General features: G+C 43.5%; 1 protein-coding gene across 1 annotated transcript in view; it reads right to left on the minus strand.

Moving 5' to 3' along the window:
• The window catches only part of GALNT2 (polypeptide N-acetylgalactosaminyltransferase 2), a 269,778-nt gene that overhangs the window by 123,039 nt on the left and 119,378 nt on the right, over positions 1 to 27,361 (minus strand). The window contains exon 2 of the mRNA XM_049868655.1: positions 18,362 to 18,455. Coding sequence (XP_049724612.1) covers positions 18,362 to 18,455 — 94 coding nt within the window. The remainder of the gene's footprint in view (positions 1 to 18,361; positions 18,456 to 27,361) is intronic.

The raw sequence follows: 27,361 nt of genomic DNA on the forward strand, positions 1-27,361 counted from the left end.
GAGACCACATGGTCAATAAATATTCTAAAGTACAGATGGGAAGAGTGGGGGGATGTGAGACGAGGTTAATTGGAACGGAACAATTAGAACAGAAATAATGAGAATGTTGATACAATGTGAAGGATATAACCAATGTCACTGAACAATACATGCATAAACTGTTCAATGGGAACCTGTTTTGCTTCCACCAAAAATACAATGAAATATTATTAAAAAAAAAAAACTCCCAAAACCTAACATAGAATAATACAATAAATGTCTTAAAAAAAAAAAAAAAGTAGTGACACCCATAAACCATTCTGTAATTTTGTCACCTCTTAAAAATCTTTATATAGAGAACTGGAAATTAAAAGTTTTAGAGAAAAAAAACTATATACATACACACATATACGTGTGTGTGTATACATGAAAATCTAGTGAAAATGGACTTGGCTAACTAAGCAAAAGTCCAAGGTGCACTGAAGGCATTAGTGCAAAACGAGGCTCCAGGAACTGACGGACTATCAGTTGAGAGGTTTCAACAAACGGATGCAGCTCTGGAAGTGCTCGCTCGTCTATGCCAAGAGGTTTGGAAGACAGCTTCCTGGTCAACTGACTGGAAGAGATCCATATTTACGCCTATTCCCCAAAAAAGGTGATCCAGCCAAATGCAGAAATTATCAAACAATATCATTAATATTACACGCAAGTAAAATTTTGCTGAAGATCATTCAAAAGCAGCTACTGCACTGTATCAACAGGGAATAGCCAGAAATGCAGGCTGCATTCAGAAGAGGACATGGAACCAGAGATATCATTGCTGATGTCAGATGGATCCTGGCTGAAAGCAGAGAATACCAGAAATATGTTTACCTGTGTTTTATTAACTACACTAAGGCATTCGATTGTGTGGATCATAACAAATTATGGATAACACTGCGAAGAATGGGAATTCCAGAACACTAAATTGTGCTCATGAGGAAACTTTACATAGATCAAGAAGCAGTTGTTTGGACAGAACAAGGGGATACTGATTGCTTTAAAGTCAGGAAAGGTGTGCGTCAGGTTTGTATTCTTTCATCATACCTATTCAATCTGTCCCCTACATGTCTGTTAGTTTGTCATACTGTGGGGGCTTGCGTGTTGCTGTGATGCTGGAAGCTATGCCACCGGTATTCAGATACCAGTAGGGTGACCCAAGGAGGACAAGTTTCAACTGAGCTTCCAGACTAAGACAGGCTAGGAAGAAGGACCCGGCAGTCTACTTCAGAAAAGCATTAGCCAGTGAAAACCTTATGAATAGCAGCGGAACACTGTCTGATATAGTGCTGGAAGAGGAGCCCCCCAGGTTGGAAGGCACTCAAAAGACGACTGATGAAGAGCTGCCTCCTCAAAGTAGAGTCGACCTTAATGACCTGGCTGGAGAAAAGCTTTCGGAACCTTCATCCGCTGATGTGGCACAACTCAAAATGAGAAGAAACAGCTGCAAACATCCATTAATAATCAGAATGTGGAATGTATGAAGTATGAATCTAGGAAAATTGGAAATCATCAAAAATGAAACGGAACACATAAACATCGATATCCTAGGCATTAGTGAGCTGAGATGGACCAGTGTTGGCCATTTTGAATCGGACAATCATACAGTCTACCATGCTGGGAATGACAACTTGAAGAGGAATGGTGTTGCGTTCATCATCAAAAAGAACATTTCAAGATCTATCCTGAAGTAGAACGCTGTCAGTGATAGGATAATATCCATATGCCTAGAAGGAAGAGCAGTTAATACGATTATTATTCAAATTTACGCATCAACCACTAAGGCCAAAGATGAAAAAATAGAAGATTTTTATCAGCTGCTGCAGTCTGAAACTGACTGAACAAGTGATCAGGATGCATTGATAATCACTGGCAATCGGAATGTGAAAGTTGGAAACAAAGAAGGAGGATCAGTAGTTGGAAAATATGGCCTCGGTGACAGAAACAATGCCAGAGACCAAATGATAGAATTTTGCAAGACCAATGACTTCTTCTTTCCAAATACTTTCACATGGACCTCGCCAGATGGAACACTCAGGAATCAAGCTGACTACATCTGTGGAAAGAGACGATGGAAAAGCTCAATATCATCAGTCAGAACAAGGCCAGCAGCCAACTACGGAACAGACCATCAATTGCATCATATGCAAGTTCAAGCTGAAACTGAAAAAAATCAAAGCAAGTCCACGAGAGCCAAAATATGACCTTGAGTATATCCCACATGAATTTAGAGACCATCTGAAGCATAGATTTGATGCACTGAACACTAGTGACCGAAGACCAGATGAGTCGTGGAATGACATCAAGGACATCATACATGAAGAAAGCAAGAGGTCATTGAAAAGACAGGAAAGACAGAAAAGACCATGATGGAGGTCAGAGGAGACTCTGAAACTTGCTCACGAACGTCGAGCAGCTAAAGCAAAAGGAAGAAATGATGAAGTAAAAGAAATGAACAGAAGATTTCAAAGGGCGGCTCGAGATGACAAAGTAAAGTATTATAACGACATGTGCAAAGACTAGAGACAGAAAACCAAAAGGGAAGAACATGCTTGGCATTTCTCAAGTTGATAGAACTGAGGAAAAAATTCAAGCCTCGAGTTGCAATAGTGAAGGAGTCTATGGGGAAAATATTAAACGATGCATGAAGCATCAAAAGAAGATGGAAGGAATACAAAGAGTCATTATACCAAAAAGAATTAATCAATATTCAACCATTCCATCATAGCACATGATGACGAACCCATGGTACTAAAGGAAGAAATCCAAGCTGCTCTTAAGGCACCGGCAAAAAACAAAACTCCAGGACTTGATGGAATATCAGTTGAGATGTTTCAACAAATGGATGTAGCGCTGGAGGTGCTCACTGGTCTATGCCAAGAAATATGATCCAACCAAATGCAGAAATTATCGAACAATGTGATTAATATCACACACAATTAAAATTTTGCTGAAGATCATTCAAAAGCAGCTACAGCACTGTATTGACAGAAAACTGCCAGAAATTCAGGCTGGTTTCAGAAGAGGATGTGGAACCAGGGATATCATTGCTGATGTCAGATGGATCCTGGCTGAAAGCAGAGAATACCAGAAGAATATTCACCTGTGTTTTATTGACTATGCAAAGGCATTCAACTGTGTGGATTATAACAAATTAGGGATAACATTGCAAAGAATGGGAATTTCAGAACACTTAATTGTGCTCACGAGGAACCTTTACATAGATCAAGAGGCAGTTGTTTGGACAGAACAAGGGGATACTGATTGGTTTAAAGTCAGGAAAGGTGTGTTTCAGGGTTGTACCCTTTCACCATACCTATTCAATCTGTATGCTGAGCAAATTATCCAAGAAGCTGGACTATATGAAGAAGAACAGGGCATCAGGATTTGAGGACGACTCATTAACAACCTGCATTATGCAGATGACACAACCTTGCTTGCTGAAAGTGAAAAGGACTTGAAGCACTTACTAATGAAGATCAAAGACCACAGCCTTCAGTATGGATTGCAACTCAGCGTAAAACAAAAATCCTCACAATTGGACCAATGAGGAACATTATGGTAAACGGAGAAAAGAATGAAGTTGTCAAGGATTTCCACAATCAACAGCCATGGAAGCAGCAGTCAGGAAATCAAACGACACATTGCATTGGGTAAATCTGCTGCAAAGGACCTCTTTAAAGTGTTGAAGAGCAAAGATGTCACCTTGAAGACTAAGGTGCGCCGGACCCAAGCCACGGTGTTTTCAATTGCATCATATGCGTGCAAAGGCTGGAGAATGAATAAGGAAGACCGAAGAAGAACTGACGCCTTTGAATTGTGGTATTAGCGAAGAATATTGAATAAATACACCATGGACTGCCAAAAGAATGAACAAATCCAACTTGGAAGAAGTACAGCCAGAACGCTCCTCAGAAGCAGAGATGGCGATGTTGCGTCTTACATACTTTGGACATGCTGTCAGGAGGGATCAGTCCCTGGAGAAGGACATCATGCTTGGTAAAGTACAAGGTCAGTGAAAAAAAAGGAAGACCCTCAATGAGATGGATTGACATAGCGGCTACAGCAATGAGCTCAAGCATAACAATGGTTGTGAGCATGGCGCAGGACTGGGCAATGTTTTGTCCTGTTGTGCATGAGTCGGAAACAACTCGACAGCACATAACAATAAACAACAACAACATTCAATTTGAATGTTGAGCAAATTATCCAAGAAGCTGGACTGTATGAAAAAACGGACATCAGGATTGGAGCAAGACTCATTAACAACCTGCGTTGCAGATGACACAACCTTGCTTGCTGAAAGTGAAGAGGACTTGAAGCACTTACTAATGAAGATCAAAGACCACAGCCTTCAGTATGGATTATACCTGAAAATGAAAATCCTCACAAATGGACCAATAAAGAACATCACGATAAATGGAGAAAAGAATGACATTGTCAAGGATCATTTTAGTTGGATCCATAATCAACACCCACAGAAGCCGCAGTCAAAAAGTGAAGAAACATATTGCGTTGGGCAAATCTGCTGGGAAACAACTCTTTAAAGTGTTGAAAAGCAAAGATGTCACCTTGAAGACTAAGGTGAGCCTGACCCAAGCCATGGTATTTTCAATCACATCATAGGCATGCAAAAGCTGGGCAGTGAATAAAGAAGACTGAAGAAGAATTGATGCCTTTGAATTGTGGTATTGGAGAAGAATATTGAATACACCACGGACTGCCAAAAGAACGAACAAATCTGTCTCCGAAGTACAGCCAGAACGCTCCTCAGAAGCAGGGATGGCATGACTGCATCTTACACGCTTTGGACATGTTATCAGGAGGGATCAGTCCCTGGAGAAGGACATCATGCTTGGCAAAGTACGGGGTCAGTGAAAAAAGAGGAAGACCCTCAGCAAGGTGGAATGACACAGTGGCTGCAGCAATGAGCTCAAGCATAACAACAATTGTGAAGATGGCACAGGACCAAGCAGTGTTTTGTTCTGTAGTACAGAGGGTTGCTGTGAGTCGGAACTGACTTTGACGGCACCTAACAACAGTAGGCAGAAACAGCTGATGGGAAAGATTTCAAAAATATAAAATTTTGCCAGCTTCATCACCAGAGATGACAGAAAACAAAGCATGTATTTAAATAACACAAGAACACAAAGAGAACATTATCCTTAGGAGGGTTGTTAAAACAGCTAGCTTATTAAAGAAGGTTATGAAAATATTTACAAGGGAATTTATTTTCAGAAGATAGGCTTCTCTTAAATGTGGTCTTCAAAGCTGAAGAGGGAATTATACGACCACTCGGGTGGCCATTAGTGCTTTGATGCCATAAAAGTGAGATGATTGTCAATTAGTATTTCACAGACAGGTCAGGCCACCTATCTGATGCCTCATGCTGTTCTGGGGGCCTAAGATGGGAGTCCACACCACATTCTAGCCTAGCCCTCAGGCTCCTTCACACAGATCCCTGCTCCCCTGTCCTGTAAATGCAGGCGTGCACGCAGCAGTCCAAATCCCTCCATCCCTTAAGGCTCTGTCCTCCAAGAAGCACCTGCCCCAAGCTCACCAGGGTCTCCTCTGCAAGGCTGGCAGCCCTCAAGTGCCACCCCACTGACCTCCTGGCACACATCTCCCCTTCCCAACTGTATTATGGGCTCCTTATACCCGTGAACCAAGCCTGGCATCTGCTGCTTTTCTCACCCACAGGACCCAAGCCACCCATGCACACCACACACAACCCTTGTACCCTGGGTGACCGCTGATGTCACCCACAGGCCTGAGGGGCCCAAGGCTGGTTGTAGACAAAGCACCCCAAATTCTGCACACTCCTGTGCGTATTCCCTCCTACAGATAATACACTGTGTTGCCCATACCTCTATATCGCTTGGTCCATTTAAAAACCAAACCTTTGCCATTGAGTTGATTCAGACTAATAAAAAATAGTGACCCTATATATTGGTCCGTTTATACTCTGAGAGATTCTCCTGTCGTCTACTTCCAGCTCTTAGTTTTGAGTTGTTTTTTTCTCTAACCTGGACTGTTACTCCTATACCTCATCCCATTTGATTCCTGACATTTCCCAAACGCTGCCTGTGAGGCACTGGCCCCCCTCAAGAAACTTGTCATCCACCTCGAGTCTGCCCCCATGCTGATAAGGAAACTGGAAAACTCACTGGTCAGACGGCACTGGGGAAACTGCGGGAGCAGGGTGGCTCACAGTGGGCCTAAGCCAACACCAGTGTCACTGACGGGCTTGGAGTACCAGCCAGGTCTTTTGGGACCCACAGTCTGGCGCTTCTGAACAGAGGCGCAGAGCAAGCTGGAACAAACATACAAGCAAAACCACAGGGCTCAGAGTCCCAAACTGAGCCCAAGCCAGCTCACTGATGCTGCTGACTCTCTAGTCTTATAAAATTGGAATAAAATTCTACCTCCCAGAGGAGTCATAAAAATTAAATGAAATAATGAAAACAAAAGCCATTCCTAAATTACTGGTTAGCACAAAACTAGCTGACATTAGCAGGCAGAAATGGGCAAACACAAGTGCAGGCACCCTGCCTCACTGAGGTGACACCCCTATGCTGGACTGGCTATCCCAAAGGGGCCCCACGCCTGCCCTCCTCTTGTCTGCACTGTAACCTGGTCATTAGCCTCTCCTCTTCACCTGGTTATTAGCCTCTCCCTAATGAGAGAGTCAGAGGACTAAAGGGGTCTTTGCCTTCTCCAGAGATTCCTGAGGAACTGCCCAGGTGGACCATGAGCTGGAACATGCAGATGCTTGTAATCCACACCCCACTGTCAGCTAAGAGTACCTCCGGGCCCTAAACACCTATGAGAAGAGAGACGGGGGAATCAATGGATAAGTTAACTCATGTCTACATCCCAACCTTCCATTTTCATCTGTCATTTCCAGGGAACCTGGAGGAAATAGTAAAAACTCAGAATCATTCCTACTTGCTGCAGGCAGGGGGATGGGCAGATGTCACATCTCAGAGCAGCTGAGGAGAGGAGAGAGAAAGCTCAGATGCCTAGGTGTTATCAACAGGGAGAGAAAGGGCCAAGATATCAAGCCGTTTTGAAAAATGGAAGTTGTACTAGCCTACTCTAAGGCACAATTAGTTCTACTGTCAGCCATCTGGCCATCAGCTAGGCCCTTAGTTTCTCAAGTAAGCTGATTTAGAACTTCCAAGAAGGAGGCGCCTGAGGAGTACTGGGCCTGACACATAGTACTGGGCCTGAGGAGTGTGCGCCAGGCCCCTCGGCACCTGTCCCCATGGCCACAGACACCAGCCTTCACCCTCCCCCACTCCCTACCACCTGGAGGGCCAGCTCAAATACAGTCACCACCTTCTCCTATCAGAGGGTAAGGATGGAGAAGGGCCTCCATGGCCCAGCAGGGCTCTAGCACTGTAAGGCCGAGCACCATGCTAATGTCACTGCAGTTCACTGTCCCCCTGCAGTAGCTGCACTGTCCCTCCATGAAGGAAGCACCCTGTCTGTCATGGTCGCTCCTGCAAGGGGCCTCCAGTGTGTATACAGTAGCAGCCTCTCCCTAGGGCAGTCTCCTTCCCTCCCCGAGAGAAAGCTCCACATAGCTTTTATATAAACCAAACCTATTATTAAAGTGCCTCCTCTGTTTAATAATTAACTTCAAATCCTGCCCAGGAGAGCCCCCAGGCCCATATCTCCTGTCCCTTTGGAAAACAGTCAGTGATGCTTGCTCCTACTGCCTAGCACCTTTCTTAGTTACTGTCACTCCACAGCGGTGATCTCACAGACACAACTGTGGGGCTGACAGTGTCCCTCTCTCTATTTGTCTTGGCTTGGAGACACGTCCATTTAAAGCAATCTTCGTGAGCTCTCAGCATCTTCTCAACTGTCTCAGACTCTAAGATCCTCTGCACCTCACTGTGGCATCCTTTTCAGTTTGGAGATCAATCTCTTTGATAGAGAAGATGGAAACCATATGTAAATGGATAAGCAAGGCTTTCTCTAAGCCATGCCCTAGCTCTAATGGAGGAACCCTTAAGCCTCCTGGTTTTTGTGCTCAGTTCCGTCCCCTCCCGCCACAGGTGCTAAACCACTTGTTCAGCCCTGCTTCCAGGAGAGAACAGGGCTGCTCCAGTGCCTCCTACACAGGAGAGGTTAAAAACTGCAAAGAACATTCTGCAAAGCCTCAGCAGTGTTCGCACACCTTGGTGGATAGCTGGGACGCTGTTCTAAATGTGCTCTGCTCCTTGACATGGCCCCTGTGCATCCCATCGAAGGGGGAGCAGAGGTCAGTCAGCCAGACTAACAGCCCGAGGAAGCAGACGTGCTCGTTCCCAGCACCCTTCCGCCAACTGCCCAAGGCCTTCCAGCGTGAGCCAGCATAGAAGGGACACAGCGTAGCCCTTGTCACCTCTCCAGCCATGAAAAAAATGTCCAGTGTCAGGGAGAAAGTGAGGTCAGACTAACTATTCTGACTCTGGGAGAGAAGAGCTAGAATTTAGAGATGGACCCTACCCTTAGTACAGTGGCCTGACAAATCCCCTGGTACATGACCCTCTGCGGGAGAAAGCGGAAGCCCAGAGTTGCTGCTATGAGGCCAGCTCTCTCATATTCCTCTTCACTGCTGTGTCCTGGCCATTGCCCAAATGCTGCTCCCTGTCATTTCTTCTCCCTCCTTCTCTTCTTCTATCTTTGACTTACTGGCAAACCTTCCCATTAGTATTCTCCCTACATCACGCCTGTTGTCCTTTACAGAACATGGGTTTACAGTTTCATACTTCCTCAAATCAGAACTTTCTTCTCTCCCCCAATCTACTTACTGGTCTCTTGAATCATGTCTCTCTTTTGAGAATCTTTTTTTTTTTTCTTCCTAGTTTAGTTTCGGATTTTTTTTTTTTCCACCTTATCTAGACTCCTTTATTCTCTTTAAGAGCCTTCCATGAAGAGAAATCAGTTTGCAGTTGTAACCACACATGGTCCTTAAGTGCCCCCCCAAGAAGCCTGCAGCAGACATTTACGGTCGGAGAAGGGCTCACTGCCCCCAGAACAGCTCCACTCTCCCTAGGACTCTGAGACAACACTGCGTCTCCGATCTGTGATAGGTGAGACAGTGTGTTCTAGCCAATCCAGGTCTGAAGTGCTACTCTGGACAGTACTCACTGGGGGATTCATTCTAGGCTCCTAACACCCAACCTCAAATGAAAGTTTGGAAAAGGCCTTTTTATAATCTGGAGACAGCCTGCACTTGGGTGATCTGCTCAAATAAGTTTTAAAAAAATTCCACTTTTCTAAACAGTGTCATTTCTTTTTAACTTAAACCTCACATTTAAAAACCAATGACATAAATCTAAGAAACTGAACTTTCAAAGTAACACCATGAGACACACAGAAGCCCACATCCTTAGACACACACACAAATGTGGCCTCTGAGTCAGAGAGCTTTCAGGTGCAATGGTTGGGGGACACTGGCAGAAATGGTCAGTTGGGACAGATCTCCTGTGGACAAGCGGCATCAACCTACCACTCACAGATGTGAAAGTGAAAGGTAAGTGTCTTCCTTAGATGTGGGACTCTGTCAGGCAGGACATGAGGCACCTCAGTGGAACCAGGCTGCAGGAGACTGCTGAAGTCTGCACTGGTAACTGGCCACACTATAGCTCCTCAGACTTGCCTGCCCTGGGAAGGATGGTTTAAACAATGTAGAGCTGCCCTGCTTGAAGCAGCAACAGCTTCTGGGAACGCAGCCAAGGAAGGGAAATAGAGCATTTTTACATTCAAAGGACAAGGCTCTTAAATTTATTTTAACTTCTTGGTCAATCTCAGATTAAATGCAATTTTACTATGCAGAAAGGAAAAAAAAAATCCTAATACTACGCTTCATTTAGGTCACAATGATATACTATGAAAGACTCCCATTCAATCCACTGTCGTCGAGTCGATTCCAACTCATAGCGACCCTATAGGACAAAGTAGAACTGCCCCATAGAGTTTCCAAGGAGCGCCTGGCAGATGAAAAGACTAGGGTTATAAATAAACATATACATTTAAATTACAAAAACATATAAATAACACTTGGGTTAAAACGATAATTGTCACTGGATACATGATATGAAAGGAACTTTCGTACATCTGTGAGACGCTGTCTCCCAAAATATGGACTCCTGTGCAATTCATTTTTAAGGATGAGAACACAGGAAATGCAAAGTGACTAAAAGGTATGTAAAAAGAAGCCTAAGAAAAAAATCTGATTGTACAGGGGACACACTCTTAGTTTACTTTAAATTATTTGTGTTATCAAAATACAAAAAAACTACTGTGAAACAGTCTGGAGCAATAAAGTGAGTTAGAAGCTAATTTGCATTATGAGGTTTATACTGGGCTTGGTAACAACGAATTTCCGTATGTTTCTTCTTCAGATTTTAAATAAAAACTTCATTTTCTTCTATGGTTTCTAGCCATAATAAATTCAGTTTATTACCCATGGTCTCTACCAAACTCCTTTCTCATCCCCAAAATTACTAAAAATATCAGCGTGAACAATCAGAGTGTGTATCAGAATGGAAGATGATTCATGAGGGGCAGAAGGAGAGACACAGAGTGCCTGTGAGCCAGAAAGTGCAAGACAGCTACTTCACGCGACACCCAAATCACACCACACAGCAGTTGCCATCAAGTCGATTCTGACACACAGTGACCCTGTATGACAGAGGAGAACTGCTCCACAGGGTTTTCAAGGCTGCAATCTTTTGGGGAGCAGAGTGCCAAATCTTTCTCCCACAAAGCAGTTGGTAGGTTCAAACCACAGACCTTCTAGTTAGCAGCGGAGTGCTTAAGCACTGTGCCACCAGGGTTCCTTCATTACACACAAGAACCCTATAAAACCTATGCTGTGGTTACTCTTTCCATGTTACAAATTAGGAAATGGAGGCTCAGAAGTTAAGGTGACTTAACCAACATACCTCACTATAAAGGAACCCACAACGTGCTCCAGATCATTCTCACTCCAGTCCTGTGTTTTCCCCTGCACCTTACAACCTACCTCCACTTGGGTAAACTTTAAGCAAAGCACCAAAAAGCAGCCCATGTACCTGTGCGGTTCCCATAAGCACACTCATCCTTTTAACAATCGCTTCCTTTGCCGAGGCCCTTCAAGTGACGATGCTACCACGCCAGGCTGGCCTTCACCATCCCAACCAAGAGTGGGGGCAACGGAGCCTCTCTCCCATTGAGAACATGGGTTCCTCTGCTGAACACTGATGTCACATGCTACTGGAGTCAGGGGAACCAGGGATACGATCTCTTTTAGGACACACGGACAAATCTCTTCCAAAGCCCTCTTCTCTAGCTGCAGCCTCAGCTGTGGGGACATCAGGGAGCTCATCACCTCAAGGGCTCTGTTACTTGGGCCAAAGCTGACAAAAACTGCTTCCTGAGACTTGCACTCTCTGAAATCTCAGAAAATTAGTCTTCAGCCTCTCTTGTGTGACAGGCTTTCAAGTATTTGAGAATCACACTCCCATCTTCCCCTTCCTAAGCCCTTTCGGCATACCGGTTAAGAGCTTGGCTGCTAACCAAAGGGTCTGCAGTTCAAATCCACTGGGCACTCCTTGGAAAACTCTATGGGGCAGTTCTACTCTGTCCTACAGGGTCACTCTGAGTTGGAATCGACTTGATGGTAACAGGTAAACCCTTTTGTGAAAACATCCAGTTACTTCACATGTTCCTCCTCACACGAGGTTTTGGCACCTTACCATCCAAGCTGTCCCCACCTGGACCTTTTCTCCGTCATAAACATCTCTGAAAACCCTAGGCCCGGAACAAGATCAAGTCCTTCAACTATGGGTGCCAACACAGCCAACAACCAGCGCTTGTTTGGGACACTATACTTCTAATAATAAAACATAAGGGAATTTTGTTTTAATAGCTCCACCATACTTCTGGCTATTGATCAGGTATAAGTGCTCTACTTTGCTACTTTCTTACTTGTGAGGCTATGGCACAGACAGTGAAAGATGTGTTTTTTAGTGTCGACTGGGGTACAAGAAAATAAGCCCCGTCTAGAAGACAGTCTGGCAATTAATATAAAAAGCCTTAAAACCACGCATTGTCATTGACCCTGCAACTTTTAGTAATTTATTTGAAGGAAATAATTAAGGACACATAAAAACTGTCCTCTACGGATACTTGTTGGAAATCATGTACATGTCCTACGATACAGGGTAAGTTAAGTGAGCTTATGGTACATTCATGTCATAAATACACTTCTCACTTGTATGAAATAACAAGAATAGGCAAATGTATAGAGGCCAAAATTTATTAGTGGCTCCCAGGGGCAGGAGGCAGGGTGTTTATGGTGATGGGAAATTTGGCAATGATTATGGGTAGCGGCTGCACAACATTCATATCACTAAATTGTACACTTGAAAAATGCTGAACTGGTGAAAGCTGTGTTATATACATTCTTTACAAAAATAAATAACTAAAAAATGTATGGAAGCTATTTATCAACATGAAAAGATGTTTATAACATATTACCTAAGAAAACACAAGCAAAGTACCACATGTACATCCAAGCAGCTGGCAGGTGATTCCATATGGGACAAGATGGAGGGATGAGGAGAGCCCAGGGAAGGAGGGCTCATGTGGACTGACTTCTCAGCTAATCCTCAAAATCTTTAGTACTGTTCCTAACCTCAAGGGCTATTTGGATACTCTGGATACTCAGTCTTTGAAAAGACTGAACTCGAATGTGGGATAAACTCAGGATAGGTAGACACAGAGGCCACAAGACCCAGGAGGAAGCAGGACCCAGGAGCTCCCTCAAAAATTAGAGGATGAGGAGGAGAAGTCAGCTTGTCTCAGTCAGGTGTGCGAGCACACGAGGATGGGTTATCTGCCCAGAAAGGAGTCTAAAGGAACACATGGTGATTTAGCAACAAAACCAATTCTGGATGGTAGGATCATGTGTGATTATAACTTCCTTATTTCTGCTTATCTGAACTTCAGATTGCTTGCTTTTTAAAAGATGCTTCCCCATGGATACTCAAAGCCCCTTATTCTCCTCACAACACTGTGCAGGCTACTGGGCACAGGCCTGAGTCTCAGGGACCCCTTGGACTTGGCTTCCTTACTGTCATGGGTTGAATTGTATCCCCCCAAAACATGTGTATCAGTTTGGCTAGGCCATAATTCCCCATATTGTGTGATGGTCTACCATTTTGTCATCTAATGTGGTGTTTCTATGTGTCGTAAATCCTATCTCTATGATGTTAATGAGATGGGATTACTGACAGTTATGTTAATGAGGTAGGACTCAATCTACAAGATTAGGTTGTGTCTGAAAGAAATGTTTTTTGAGAAATAAAAAAGAGAAGCCAGAAGAGAGACATAGGAACATCATACCACCAAGAAAGAAGCACCAGGAGCATAGTGTGTCCTTTGGACCTGGGGTCCCTGTGCTGAGATGCTCCTTGACAGGGGAAGATTGATGGCAGGGACCTTTCCCCAGAGCTGACAGGGAGAAAGCCTTCCCCTGGAGCTGGCACCCTGAATTCAGACTTCTAGCTTCCTAGACTGTGAAAGAATAAATTTCTCTTTGTTAAGGCCATCCATTTGTGGTATTTCTGTTATAGCAGCACTAGATGACTAAGACACCCACATTGGTTGCATCAGTTCTAGCCCAAATAATATATTCTACAGGTACATGGTTCATTGAGTTGCCCCTCCTGGGAAAACTCTAGATCTTAACTCAGATCAAGAGACTCCCAGGACTCCCAAGAACTTCAGAGGGCTTATAGAATTTCACAGGGTGTGTGCTTTTTCGGGCACTCTGGGCTTGGTTGAGCTGGGAGGACTGAGCACACAAGGATTTAAGAATCAGAATACCAGCTATCACCTTCACCAGCTCAGAGGAGTCTCTGGGTACTGAGGCTCCAGGTCAGAGACTGTGTGCTCCGTGCCCCCTCGCCCTGGACTGCAGAGTACCTGCAGGGGCTAGAAGGACTCTGCCCACCTCTCCCATTTCATCATCAGCCTATTAAAATGTGCACTGCTGAGCCCATTAAATCCCTTAAAAGAAGAAAAGGTCAGGGAACATCTCTCCCAGACTCTGCAGCAATGCCAAACACACAAGTGGCTCATCTCATCCTTGTTCTGGCAGGTGGGAAGCAGAAAAGCTAAACTGTTTCTGTTAGGATCAGCAGTAATTCACACCCTGGATTTACGTTCTATTAAACGCTTCACCATTCCCATTTCATTCGTCTTTACGTGGACACAGCAATTTCTGTTCTGAGAAAGAAACTCTCTCAGATAATGAAGCAGCAGCCTTTGGGGAGGGGTGGGGTGAAGACACGGCAAAGAAGGGGAGGGGTCTCACAGGGAATCCAAAAACTGAAGGACCCTTCTTTCTCAGCTCTCTCCCCTCATGTCTCTCCTAAGCCTTGCCCCTTTAAAGGAGGTTACTAGTGACCATCAGAAAAGAATGATACTAAGGTTTCACTCAGGCAAAGAAGAAATTCTGTGTTAAAAAGGCACAGAGCCAACAGGAAGAAGTAAACTTTCTAACAAGAACCTCCACCGGCAGTCCCTCCTCAAAGACTGTCCCAGGGCCTTCTGCCTTGTCTGGCTCTGTTCCTTCCAGGTCCTTCTACATCGCTGCTGCTGCCATCGGGCCTCCCTGGGCAGACTTAGAGATGCTGAGCAGAGGAGAGGGTGCAGGAGAATTACTAGGAGAAATTTATTTTCAATCCCAAGAGCTTTTTCCACACCAAGGATAAAGATGAGATTCATCTCCATTGTAGAGACTTTTGAAAACCAAAAAGTTGGTTTGAAGAAAACACTGTGAAAATCAACACTGAAAAAAACAATTCAGCGGTTCCCCCTGGAAGGTGTGATGATTACGCAGAAGCTATGAAGTGTAAGGGCAGAAGTGAGACCTGAAATTTCGCAGGAGAGTGGTGGAGCAAGCATGTATAGTGTCACCACATTTTAAAGATAATAAGCTTTGCAATCCTAATCTGTGAAGAGAAAACTAAAGGGACGTGGGAAGACGAGAGTTAGAACAATAGAAACAAAGACTCTTAGATTAAAAAGTGTCTCCATTTTACTGACAAGGAAAATGAAACCCAAATATTTGCTGACTTTGCAGGGCCTGGCGCAGGACTGAGACAAGCACCCTGGATTCGGCTCCCAGTCCTGGCCCTGCTCCGGCCATGGGCTTCCAGAAGAGAGTGCTCGTGTCCCTCATTTTGTTGGTATTTCAGGAATGGGAAAGAAACAGGAGGGTGTACAGTGCAAGCAAGGCTCCTGCAGTAACTCCTAAACTGTAAGAAAGCAATGGCCCTAGAGGAATATGTCTGACTTAAGAATCCTGACTTGATACTTCTCAGAAACCAGTGGGCTCCTTGGAACCCTAGTAGGTGAGCCAGGATCCCTCCTGAATGATGACCACAGCCTTCTCTGCAAGACATTGACTGCAGCCCTGAGCCGGGACCCCAGCCCTGGTAGGAAAGAAAACCAACTGCTCCTTCCTTTCTCTAGCTAACTTGCTGGGGACCCTATGACTTCTAAGCTGCCTTGCAACCCAGATGAAGTGTAGTTCTAAGAAGGGAAATATAGGATTCACTAAGGGACCACTGGAAACCCTGGTGGTATAGTGTTAAGAGCTATAGCTGCTAACCAAAAGGTCAGTGGTTCGAATCCACCAAGTACCCCCAGGAACTCTATGGGGCAGTTCTACTCTGTCCTATAGGGTCACGGTGAGTCGGAATCAACTCTGCAGCAAGGGGGGCGGGGGGGGGGGCAGGACCACTGGAGCCCTGGTGGTGAAGTGGCTAAGGGGTCAGCTGATAACCAAAAGGTCCACTCTTTAGAAGCCATATGGGGCAGTCCTACGCTTTCCTATAGGGTCGCTATGAGTTGGAATCGACTTGATGGCAACGAGTTTGCTTTTTTGTTTTTTCAAGGGACCACTGCACCAGAGAGCTTTGAGAGAAGAGTTTATGGCTGGGCTTAAAGGAGTAAAGTCAAAAGGACCCCACCCTGGTCTCTCCCACCAGGGACGGAACCCAAATCAATAAAACTGAACACTGATGTGGACCATCTCTTTTACCCAACTATGGAGACTTCCTTTACGTGCTGAGTTTCAACTGAAGAACCTGGTGAAGAACATAACTCAAAACACTGCAGATCACGGCTGTTTACATTTGCAGTTTCATTTCTGCACGGTCTCCACTAAGTCCTTCTAAGCTAGGCTCTGGCTCTGGTCTGTGGCTTGGGAAGAGGCTGATGTGCTTCTTCAAGTCCCATTAATTTGGTACTGAAAATGGAAGTCTTAGCTTCCAATAGAAGCCAGGCCGACAAAACCAAGGCAAGGATCCCAGGCTCCACGAGTCCCAGCTGGTACGGCCATTTTGGTGGCATTCTTTATTGAAACTCTAGATTCTTCTCTCCAGAAGTAGAGGGGGCTGGGACCGGAGATAGAGTTGAAATAATAACCTGGTGTTCTGTGTTCATGGGAGCCTCAAGAGCAGAGTTTTCAACGTGGGGCATGTGAGGCAATTTACTGTAGTACTGGAGGAAAGCAGACAGCATTTCCAAGTATTTTCAATCATCCTCTATGTCTTATTTTAAATATGCTTTAGAATGTACCAAGAGATTAGACTGGCAATATGTACACAATTTATGAGTGAGTATTTTAATACATTTGTGTGTGTGGCGGGGTGATCTATGTTCAAAATACTTTTGCTTATAGGGGGTTTGGTCAGAAAAACAAGAGGCCATCACTCCTGGAGATTTACTGATACCTTAGATCTGGCTCCACACTGAAAGCTGTGTGCCTCTTTCATCTGTCACTGGGTTTTGCTGGCCATGTGGAAAGACACTAGGCTCCTATACTCAGCTTAGTGCCATGTCCTCCTACCCACCTGTGTATAACTGCTAGATACCTGACACCTTTAAGAATGAGCCACTGGGCTTCCTAAATAACCCATTCACACAAGGGAGAACTGCAGTGGCCAGTGGTTCCCTGCAGACCATAGAATTCTAGCCATGTCCATCATGCTTGGGGGAAATTTCTTTAAATCATAACAAAATAATTTCTAAAGGAAAAAAAAAAAATCACATGTATGCTGGTTTAGTAAGAAATAAAATTTCAACAACAATAACAAAAAAAGGATGGAAGAGAAAGCCCTTCAGCAAAATAAAATGATGATGCATTTATCAAAAGTTATTAGTAATAACTCAAAAAAGAAGGAAATCACTGCTATCTTATCTCCTGAAAGATAAGAAAATCAACTGTTCAACAGTTAAGAATATAAAAGCCAGAGCCAGCAAACAAACAGAACTGATTTTAAGTAGAACAGGACTCTTAATAGTCACTTTTAGTATAAGCTCTGAAGATGGTTTCTTCCTTCCTCCTTCCTTCTCTCTCTATACATCTTAAAATCCCACTAAAACACTTGTTTTTTTAATAGAAGACACTCCATGGGAAGTCTCTCATTGTTAATTCACAAAGAGTTATATCCTAGTTTCCTATTACTATAATAAAGTAGCTAACTGTTCTATTCTGGTATACCCACTGTACACGAAGCCTGTTTTACATATGTAGGAGCTGTGGCTCAGGGCTTCATGACTCATCCAGGAGTGAAACAAAGAGTGAGGGAGGCAGACCTAATACATGCATCTAACACACACACACACACACACACACACACACACACACACACACACACACACACAAACACACAGAGCCCCTGGAAGTGATGATACACCACCTGCCCGAAGGGGCTGGGGTGCAGGGGGTGTAGACAATGGAAGTGCCTGTCCTCCTAGGGCAGTGCTTGTCAAACCGCAGAAAGAAACACTCCATGACCTTTCTCACCACCAAAACAAAATTTTCATACACCAATACATGCTGCTGTTGCGTGCTGTCGAGTTAATTCCGACTCATAGTGATCCTACAGGACGGAGCAGAACTGCCCCAAAGGGTTTCCTAGGCTGTAATCTTTATGGGAGTAGACCGCCAGGTCCTTTCTCCCGAGGAGCTGCTGGTGGGTTCTAACTGCTGACCTTTTGGTTAGCAGCTGAGCACTTTAACCATTGTGCCACTAAGGCTCCTTTATCCTGTATTTTCTATTCTTAAAAAAAAAAAAAAAAAAACTTTGGTCACCTCCCACTAAACTTATTTCACTACTTAGGGTCAAATCCAAAATTAGAAAAGCACTCTCAAGGATAAGGGCTCTAACGCACCTAGGAAACCCACTCACCCACTCCGCAGGTCAGTTGCTCCCACCACCACATTCACAAAAACAAGGTCAATTCCCAACCACCAGTCCTCAGCTCCCACGCTGGCCTGTAATACCTGGAGGCAGGGTCTCCATGCTTTGTGCTTTTTCCTCCCCGTTGCTGTGATGAAGGTCTTTCTTTTTAATAGGATCAACTTCATTCCAGTCCTCCTGGGGGAAACAAAGACACCAAATGAACTGATTGGCTCTTCAAACACATTTTCAAGCATGAGTTCAATACACAGTGAGTTGATGGGACCAGGGATGCCGGAGGAGGAAGAGGTGGCTCTGGCCTCAAGGATACCTGCACCAGAACCTGTCAAGTGGTTGAGAATCCAAGGGAAGAAAAGAGTAGGGATGACCTTTTTCCAAGGGAGGGTTTGTATTTCCTCACTTTACAACTGCATTTCGTATCAGTGGGAAGACAATACTACAAAGAGTCCCAGGACTTGGACGATTTGTGAGGGTGGGAAACTGAGATTGGGAAAGTGGGTTAAATACCATAATTTGATAGTGGTTAAATTAAAGCCGGTAAAAGGAAAGTAGCTCTCCAAACATCTTAGATGGTTTAAGGACACCCTAGGGCCAGATTCTCCCTAAGGGCCCCTCCTCAGAGTGTTGTTAACTGACTTGTTTACTTCCACTGCCTATAAGGGAGGGAGGGAAATAGATCTGCCAAGCATCTTAGGCTTTCTCTGATGTTGACTGCCAGTGGAACAGGGCTGCAAATTAAGGACCTAATGTGAAACCAGAATAAGGTATACACTTTGGCAGAATTTATTTACCTCATTTGGGCAAACAATTTACTCCCAGAGAATAATTTATCAACATTAAATTAAACCAAATAACAACTCCACAACCACAGAGCTAAATATATTTTTCAAGCACTTGGGATCTGATGTCTGAATAAAAAAAGAAAGACTTCTGAGAGGCGACACACTTAATGCAAATCAGACATATCCCACGGCCAGTAACTCTCCCACACAGACTTCTGGGAGCCAAGTACTGTCAAGTGGTCACTTCCATCTGCAGATGCCACTAGGACAAGCTGCAGCAGCAAGGCCACCCTCCAGAGGAGAATCAACTATGCTTCATATCAGCACAGGCTGCCAGCTGTGCAGAAATTTACCACTGCAAACACTGTGGCTCTTTAAAATGTAAAGTGAGATTTGCAAGAGGTATCAGCTTATAGAGTCTGGGCCAAGTGACACATTCTTTCCAAAGGCAACCTACTCCACCAGTACTCCACGTTTTCATTCAAAAGGTATAGTAAATTAAAGAGAACCCTTAAGACTCTCCCCTCTAGAGATCAGCCTTTCCTTCTGTCATTCCTGCATGGAAGCTCTACAGCTGGGCTTATCACATTAAGGTTGTCATGGAAATGACAGACAGGGGCATCTGTGAAGATGACTTCACTGCAGAAGGGACAGAAAGCACACTGGGCTTGTGAGAGGAATCATTCCAGACTGGTGGTCTGAGCTCCACCCACCTGTCACAAGACCACTTTAAAGACTGCAAGTGCTCCAAGTACAGTATTGTGACAAATGTATTAATACATGTTCATATGTCAATTCAAATATTTTCACTACAAAAAAAATTGAAAGGTATTTAAAATTTGATTTTAGATGTTATTTGGTTACCAATGAACTTTTAATCTATGTACTTCAACTATCGGCAATTATTTCTCTGCAAATCTTCCTAAGTATGCAGGAGTGAGAAAATCTAACCTACCAACTGCCTTGTTGTTACTGTTGTTGTTGTCAGTTCCAACTCATAGCAACCCTATGCACAACAGAACAAAACGCTGCCCAGTACTGCCCAGTCCTCACAACTGTTGCTATGTTTGAGACCATTCTGCAGCCACTGTGTCAGTCCACCTCGTTGAGGGTCTTCCTCTTTTTTGCTGACCCACTACCAAGCATAATGTCTTTCTCCGAGGACTGGTCCCTCCTGACAAAATGTCCAAAGTATGTGAGACAAAGTCTCGACATCTTTGCTTCTAAGGAGCATTCTGGCTGTACTTGTTCCAAGACAGATTTGTTATTCTTCTGGCAGTCCATGGTATTATATTATTCAATATTCTTTGCCAACGCCATAATTCAAAAGCATCAAATCTTCTTAAGTCTTCCTTATTCATTAACTAGCTGGGTGAGGGATACTTTAGTTCTCAAGGTGACATCTTTGCTTTTCAACACTTTAAAGAGGTTTTTTATAGCAAATTTGCCCAATGCAATACAGCGTTTGATTTCTTGACTGCTGCTTTCATGGGCATTGATCGTGGATCCAAGTAAAATGAAATCCTTGAAAACTTCAGTATTTCCTCCATTTATCCTGATGTTGCTTATTGGTCCAGCTATGAGGATGTTTGTTTTCTTTATGTTGGGTGTAATTCATACTGGAGGTTGTAGTCTTTGATCTTCATCGTAAGTACTTCAAGTCCTCCTTACTTTCAGCAAGCAAGGTTTTGTCATATGCCTATCACAGTCCTGATGGCATGTTCTCCTTCAGACAGTCCAGCTTCTGGGATTATTTGCTCAGCATACAGACTGAATAAGTATGGTGAAAGGATACAACCCTGACACACACCTTTTTTGACTTTATTCCCTTATCCTGTTCAGAGGACTGCCTGCATGAGCACAGCTACCTTACAATGTGATAAAATACATGGGAACTCAATATCTAACAGTAATGAAGTTATCAGAGTCACATTTTGTAGATTTTTAATTAAACATTATTTTATTTATTTATTGTTGCTTGCTTAGAGTATTTTGTAGCCAATAATTATTTTTTCCCCAGAACATTTTCACATGCATTTGGCCAGTATTACCACCGGCTAATGAATCAAGTCATTTAATCTTGTACTTAAAATCAAAAGCAAATGTTGTCAGGTGGGACTAGTAACTCTTGCCCTATTTTCTACATCTAAAACTCACATCACTATCTTTAGAGTTCACCCAACCAGTATTTCAGGCAAACTATCACTGTTTACTCAGACAATAAACGTTTCCTTTTCCCCACAACCGGGATTAATTAGCCTATAGGTAACATTCCTCAGCCTCCCTTTGTTCTGGACTCCTAATCAATCATGCCCACCATAAAATGAAAATGTACTTGCCCTTATAACTTTTTTTTTTTTTTTATAACTAGGGCATAGCAAAGTATCAGGGACTTCAAATACTGTCAGCAGGCACTGTACATCAATAGTTTCTCATCCATATGTGTTAGAATTCCTATCTTACAAAGAAGGCACAAAGATCAGAGAGGTTAATTAATTTGTCCAGGTCATACTGTGGGTAAAGCAGCTAAAAAGCTGGCCCTTTATAAGTCAGGATGGGGATGACAGTCTAGGGTTCCATTCCAAGTTACAAAACCCTTATACTCAAAATGTCATAGAAACCCAAAAACACATTTCCAGGAGGCCATTCACAAAGGACTGCTTTGTTGTGGACTCCCTAAAACTGCAAATTTCCATGTTACCTACCTGATCTAAAAGTAAGATGAGGACGAGCAGCCACTGCCCGCTCACACACCACTAACTATGTGGCAGGCCCCCTGTAGGCACTGTACAAGATTAATTCACTGAATCTTCATTACACCTCGATGAGATGCTTTCCTCTCCCCATTTTGCAGATAAGAAACTGAAGCACCAAGAGTTTAAGTAACATAAAGGTAGCAGATAATGAGGCTGGGATCCGAACCCCAGGGAGTCTATGTTCAGGGTCCATAGTCATAATCATTTTGCTATACTGCCTCTAGATGAAATAGTGCTCCCACTCCCCCAACTAAATGGCCAATTCTCTTCATTACCTAGTGCTGCTATAACAGAAATACCACAAGTGGGTGGCTTTAACAAAAAGCAATTTATTTTCCCATGGTTTAGGAGGCTAGAAGTCCAAATTCAGGGTACCAGCTCTAGGGGAAAGCCTTCTTTCTCTGTTAGATCTGGAGGAAGGAGCTTGTCTCTTTAGCTTCTCCCCCCTGATTCCTTGGAGATCTCCATGTGTCTTGGCATCTACCTTACCCCATCTCTCTCCTGCTGGTTTGTTTAATCTCTTCTATAGAAGAGATATACCCTACACTAATCCTTCCTCATTAACATAACAAAGAAAATCCATTCCCAAATGGGATTATAACCACAGGCACAGAGGTCAGGATTTACAGCACATATTTTTGGGGGGACATTATCTACAACACCAGTACTAAAGTAAACCAATATATCACCTATGCCAACTTAGAATACATTTGAGTGATAAATTCCTGAAAAGACAGTTCAGACTCCCTGCTGAGGCAAGTGTCCATGTATAAACCAGGTTTAGTCTACACTCCACTGGCCATTCTCATTCCCCAGCCTCCACCCAGGCCTTTCCAAAGGCCAGATACTGAGAAATTTAGTAACTAGGAATACAACGGGGAGCAGACATCCCCGCCTTCATTGATTTCACAGACAAAAGGCAGTTACAGTCAAGTGTACCATGCAGGAAGCTAGCAGGAGTACAGGGGACTCTGGCTCTCAAACAAGGACACCAAGCAGGAGTAAGTGGCAGGGAAGGCTGGGAGGACAAGTGACACCTTCTTGGAGACCTGTAGGAGGCAGGAATTGATTAGGCAAGGAGAAATGACTGTGGGTGGTACGGGAGGGGTGAAGGCTGAGGGAAGATGGAAAGTGGGAAGCCATAGAAATGACAGGATATTTTGAGACTTGACACATGTACTTTAGGAACATTACTTGGGCTGCAATATAGAAAGTGGACTGGGGGGGGGGAAAGGGGCAACAAAAAAGAGGCCAAGCGGCCACTGTGACAACGTAGGAAAGGAAAATTGTGGGCTGGAATAAGTCAAGGTTTTAGAGATGGAGAGAAGTCCAGTTGTTGAGAAACAAGAGGGCCTGGTGATGACTTGATGGTGAGAGTGAGAAAGGAGGAATCAGAGTGATGCCAGGCTTTCTGATAGAAACATTTGATTTAGGAAATAATATTGGAAACATTAGTCCCTGTCCTTGAGCGCAGAGAATGTGACCCAGCTGGAGTTAGACTCACAAGAACACATCAACTGGGCCCTGAGGTATAAAGACAATAGATAGAATAATCCTGGAAAATATCTTTTAGGGAAACTTTCACTCATGCCAGAACACAAAAGACTTTCCACTCTTATCTCTTTCTATTAACACATAAAAGTGAATAGAAATTTGTTGGACCAATGAAGACTCTCCTGACTGTCCTTACTGAAACCTGTACCAATGATCTTTAAGAAAGGCAATTCAAAATGTAGGATGATAGTTTCTAGCCAATCTGCAAAAAGGTGAAGCTTTCAAAGGTTTTGCCCATTTGTAATGTTAATATATACGATGACTCTGTAATCTGCCTTGGACTCAGGCAGATATGGCTGTGGCAGCATGGACGTCCATTTTCCCACTTCTGTCTATTCTGTAATATTCCTTAGACTCGGACAGACATAGCTGTGACAGCGTGCTTGTCCATTTTCCCATTCTTGTTTATTCTGTATTGTTCTTTGGACTCAGGCAGACATGGCTGTGAAGTGTGCTTGTCCATTTTCCCATTCTTGCTTACTCTGTAACATTTCCTTGGACTTAGGAAGACGTTAGTTCTGGCAGCATGCTTGTCCGCTTCTCAACTTTTGTCTTTTTGAATATATGCCGAATAAAACTCTTTTTGCTTTACTAAACTTTGTGATGTTTTTCCCTTACAACACATTTAATAGAAATGACATTCACAGATAAAGATAAGAATGTTGTTTGGGTAGGATAGGAGTGGTGCTAAGAAATGAAGATGTTTGTTTTGGAAATGCTGACGTTATTGCAAGGCATGAAGAGGAGGTATCTGGAAACTCAGATGAAGATACCAGTGGAGATACAAGTCTGGAAAGCCACAAAGTAATTAAAGCTACCGTGAGCGTGAATCGAAACCCTGTGGCATAGTGGTTAAGTGCTACAGCTGCTAACCAAAATGTCAGCAGTTTGAATCCACCAGGCACTCCTTGGAATCCCTACGGGGCAGTTCTACTCTGTACTATGGGGTCGCTATGAGTCAGAATTCACTCGATGGCAACGGGTTTTTTCTTTTTTTTTTTTGGTGAGCATGAAAGAGACACCCAGTGTGATGGATTATGACCCCCAAAAATGTGCGTATTAACTTGGTTAGACCGAGATTCTCAGTATCCTATGGTTGTCCTCCATTTTGTGATCCTAATTTTACGTTAAAGAGGATTAGGGTGGGATTGTTAACACCCTTACCAGGTCACATCTCTGATCCAATGTAAAGGGAGTTTCCCTGGGGTATGGCGAAAAGGAAGGGAGTAGAGAGTTGGGACCTCAAACCACCAAGAAAGTAGCACTGGGAGCAGAGCACATCCTTTGGACCTGAGGTTCCTGCACTGAGATGCTCCCAGGCCAAGGAAGACTAATGATAAGAACCTTCCTCCACAGCTGACAGAGAGAGAAAACCTTCCCCCGGAGTCAGCGCCCTGGATTCGGACTTCTAACCTATTGAACTGTGAGAGAATAAACTTCTCTTTGTTAAGGCAAATACTCTTGTAGTATTTCTGTAACAGCAGCACTAGATTACTAAGGCACCCAGGGAGTGCGAGTGGAGGGAGAACAGGGCCCAGGGAGAGCCTGAGAGATCAACGTCCAAGGGACAAATGGAACAAGGAGGTGAGGCCACATACAGATGGGAAGAGCCGGGAGTCAGGAGCCAGCAGACTTGAGTTTCCAGTCAAGGCCTTGCCAATAAGGGATGGGAGTCCAAGGAAGTCATCTCACTTCTCTGGGCCCTGCCTTCTATACAATTAGGAAGGTGGCCTACATGAATGATGTCTGCCTGCAGGCTCTAGAATACCTGTGGTAGCAGATACATTCAGTTAGCACTTTATTAGTCTTTTTATACTTGCTACTTACTGCACGGAGCCCTGGTGGTGCAGTGGTTAAGAGCATGGCTGCTAACCAAAAGGTCGGTAGTTCGAATTCACCAGCCGCTCCTTGGAAACTCTATGCTATGGGGCAGTTCTACTCTGTCCTACAGGGTCACTGCGAGTAGGAATCCACTTGATGGCAATGAGTTTGGTTTTTGGTACTTACTGCATAAATCTTTGGTATCCAAAAGGATTTCATTCTCTGAGGGCAGAGGGCTGTCTCCTATTTCTTTTGTAGCCTTAGAGTGCCAGGGGTCATAGTGATTGCCTAATAATGAATGCAGTTGAAAAAAAATCCTCACCCTACTTATTCAGATTGCTTTTACTGGTTTCAACCACTTTGCAGTGGGAACTTTTGGTTACAACAATCCCCTCCCATATATTCACATACATTTTAAGAGTTATTTACAGCAGTGGTGGCTCAGTTTAAAGAAGGAAGTGTACTGAATGCAAATTTATAGAGAAGGCCCATTATTCATAGGAGTCCGGGCTGTGTCGCCAATTGATCTGTTTGTTTTCTCCCTGCTAAGGGAAAAATGACACAGTGACAGGCAAGTATAAACTGCTGAGATAGAGGAGTAATGATGTGGTTTGATGTTGGGTCAAAGGTTGCAAAGAATTCTCAGCCCATGATGGGTAAGCTTGCTTTTATTTCCCAGGATGCAGACCCATTTGTGCTTTGTTTCTCAAGCCCTCAAAGGAAGGATGTTAACATTGAATACATAATGACTAAGCCATAAGTAGGTAGTGCTTTATAAAACTGTAGACAAGGAAGGGCTTGGTAGGTCTGGCTCAAAATTGAATCCTGGCAGGGAAATTTAACCAGAGGTCTAGGATTCCCTGCCAACCAAGTAAGAAGCATATATGAAAAGATATGTCTCCTGCCCCCCGTTGGCTTTATGACTGGGACCACAGTGTTGGATACGTCTAAATGCAATCTCTGCAAAGAAGTCAACTGTGGCACTGAGGTTTCTTCTCCTTTTTAAACTGGCATTTGGGTGAAATAATGAGGACCCTAATTCCACTGCTCCTACTTACTAACTTACCCAGGCTGGTCATTACCATCATTAGAAATTCGAACTTGGTTAGTGTTGAGTCTGAAAGCTTAAATTAAACATTGTCCCTACAATGTTCTTAGGAATGCATGAAAAAGAAAACAGTCTATTACCTGAAGCACAAATAGAATTAAGTCAGGGCATAGCCACTGGACAGAAATGGGTTTGGCTTTTTGGTATGGTGAGATCAGGTGGTAATAAGCGATCAGGCAGCAGCAAAAATTCACCCTATTTCTAAGTACATAAGATAGCAACAACGTTTTAATAAATTGACATTGTTTTCAGAAACAACAATACCAATAAACTGGTGTATTGACTAGTTATAAAAATTAAGTCTCAAAGTGATCTACAGATAGAACACAATCCTCATGAAAATTCCTATAGCCTTTTTTTGCAGAAACGGAGAAGCTGATCCTCAAATTTTTATGGACCTCAACCAGCCAAAACAACCTTGGAACAGAAGAACAAAGTTGGAGGACTCACTCTTCCCAATTTCTGAACTCACTACAAAGTTACAGTAATCAAAACAGTGTGGTACTGGCATAAGGGCAGGCATAGAAGCCAATGAAACAGAACTGAGAGTCCAGAAATACACCCATACATCTATGACCAAATGACTTTTAACAACAGTGTCAAGATCATTCAATGGGGAAAGAACAGTTTCATCATCAAATGGTGCTAGGACAACTGGATCTCCACGTACAAAAAAATGAAGCTGGACCCATACTTCACACCATATACAAAAATTAATTCAAAGCACATCAGTGACCACACCTAAGAACTAAAATCATAAAACTGTCAGAAGAAAACACAGGGTAACACTTTGGGATGTAGTTTTTGACAATGGACTCTTAGATATGGCTTCAGAAGCATGAGCAACAAAAAACAAAATAGAAATTGGACTTCATCAAGATTAAAAACTTTTCTGCATTAAAGGACTTTACCAACAAAGTGAAGAGACGACCTACAGATTGGGAGGAAATTTTCAGGGAATCATATATCGATAAGGGTTTAATATCCAGAATATATAAAGAATACAGAATTCAACAACAAAAAGACAAACAAGCCAATTAAAAAATGGTCAATAAGGACTTG

The sequence above is a fragment of the Elephas maximus genome, chromosome 24, assembly GCF_024166365.1.
Source record: "Elephas maximus indicus isolate mEleMax1 chromosome 24, mEleMax1 primary haplotype, whole genome shotgun sequence".
NCBI classification, from domain to species: Eukaryota; Metazoa; Chordata; class Mammalia; order Proboscidea; family Elephantidae; genus Elephas; species Elephas maximus.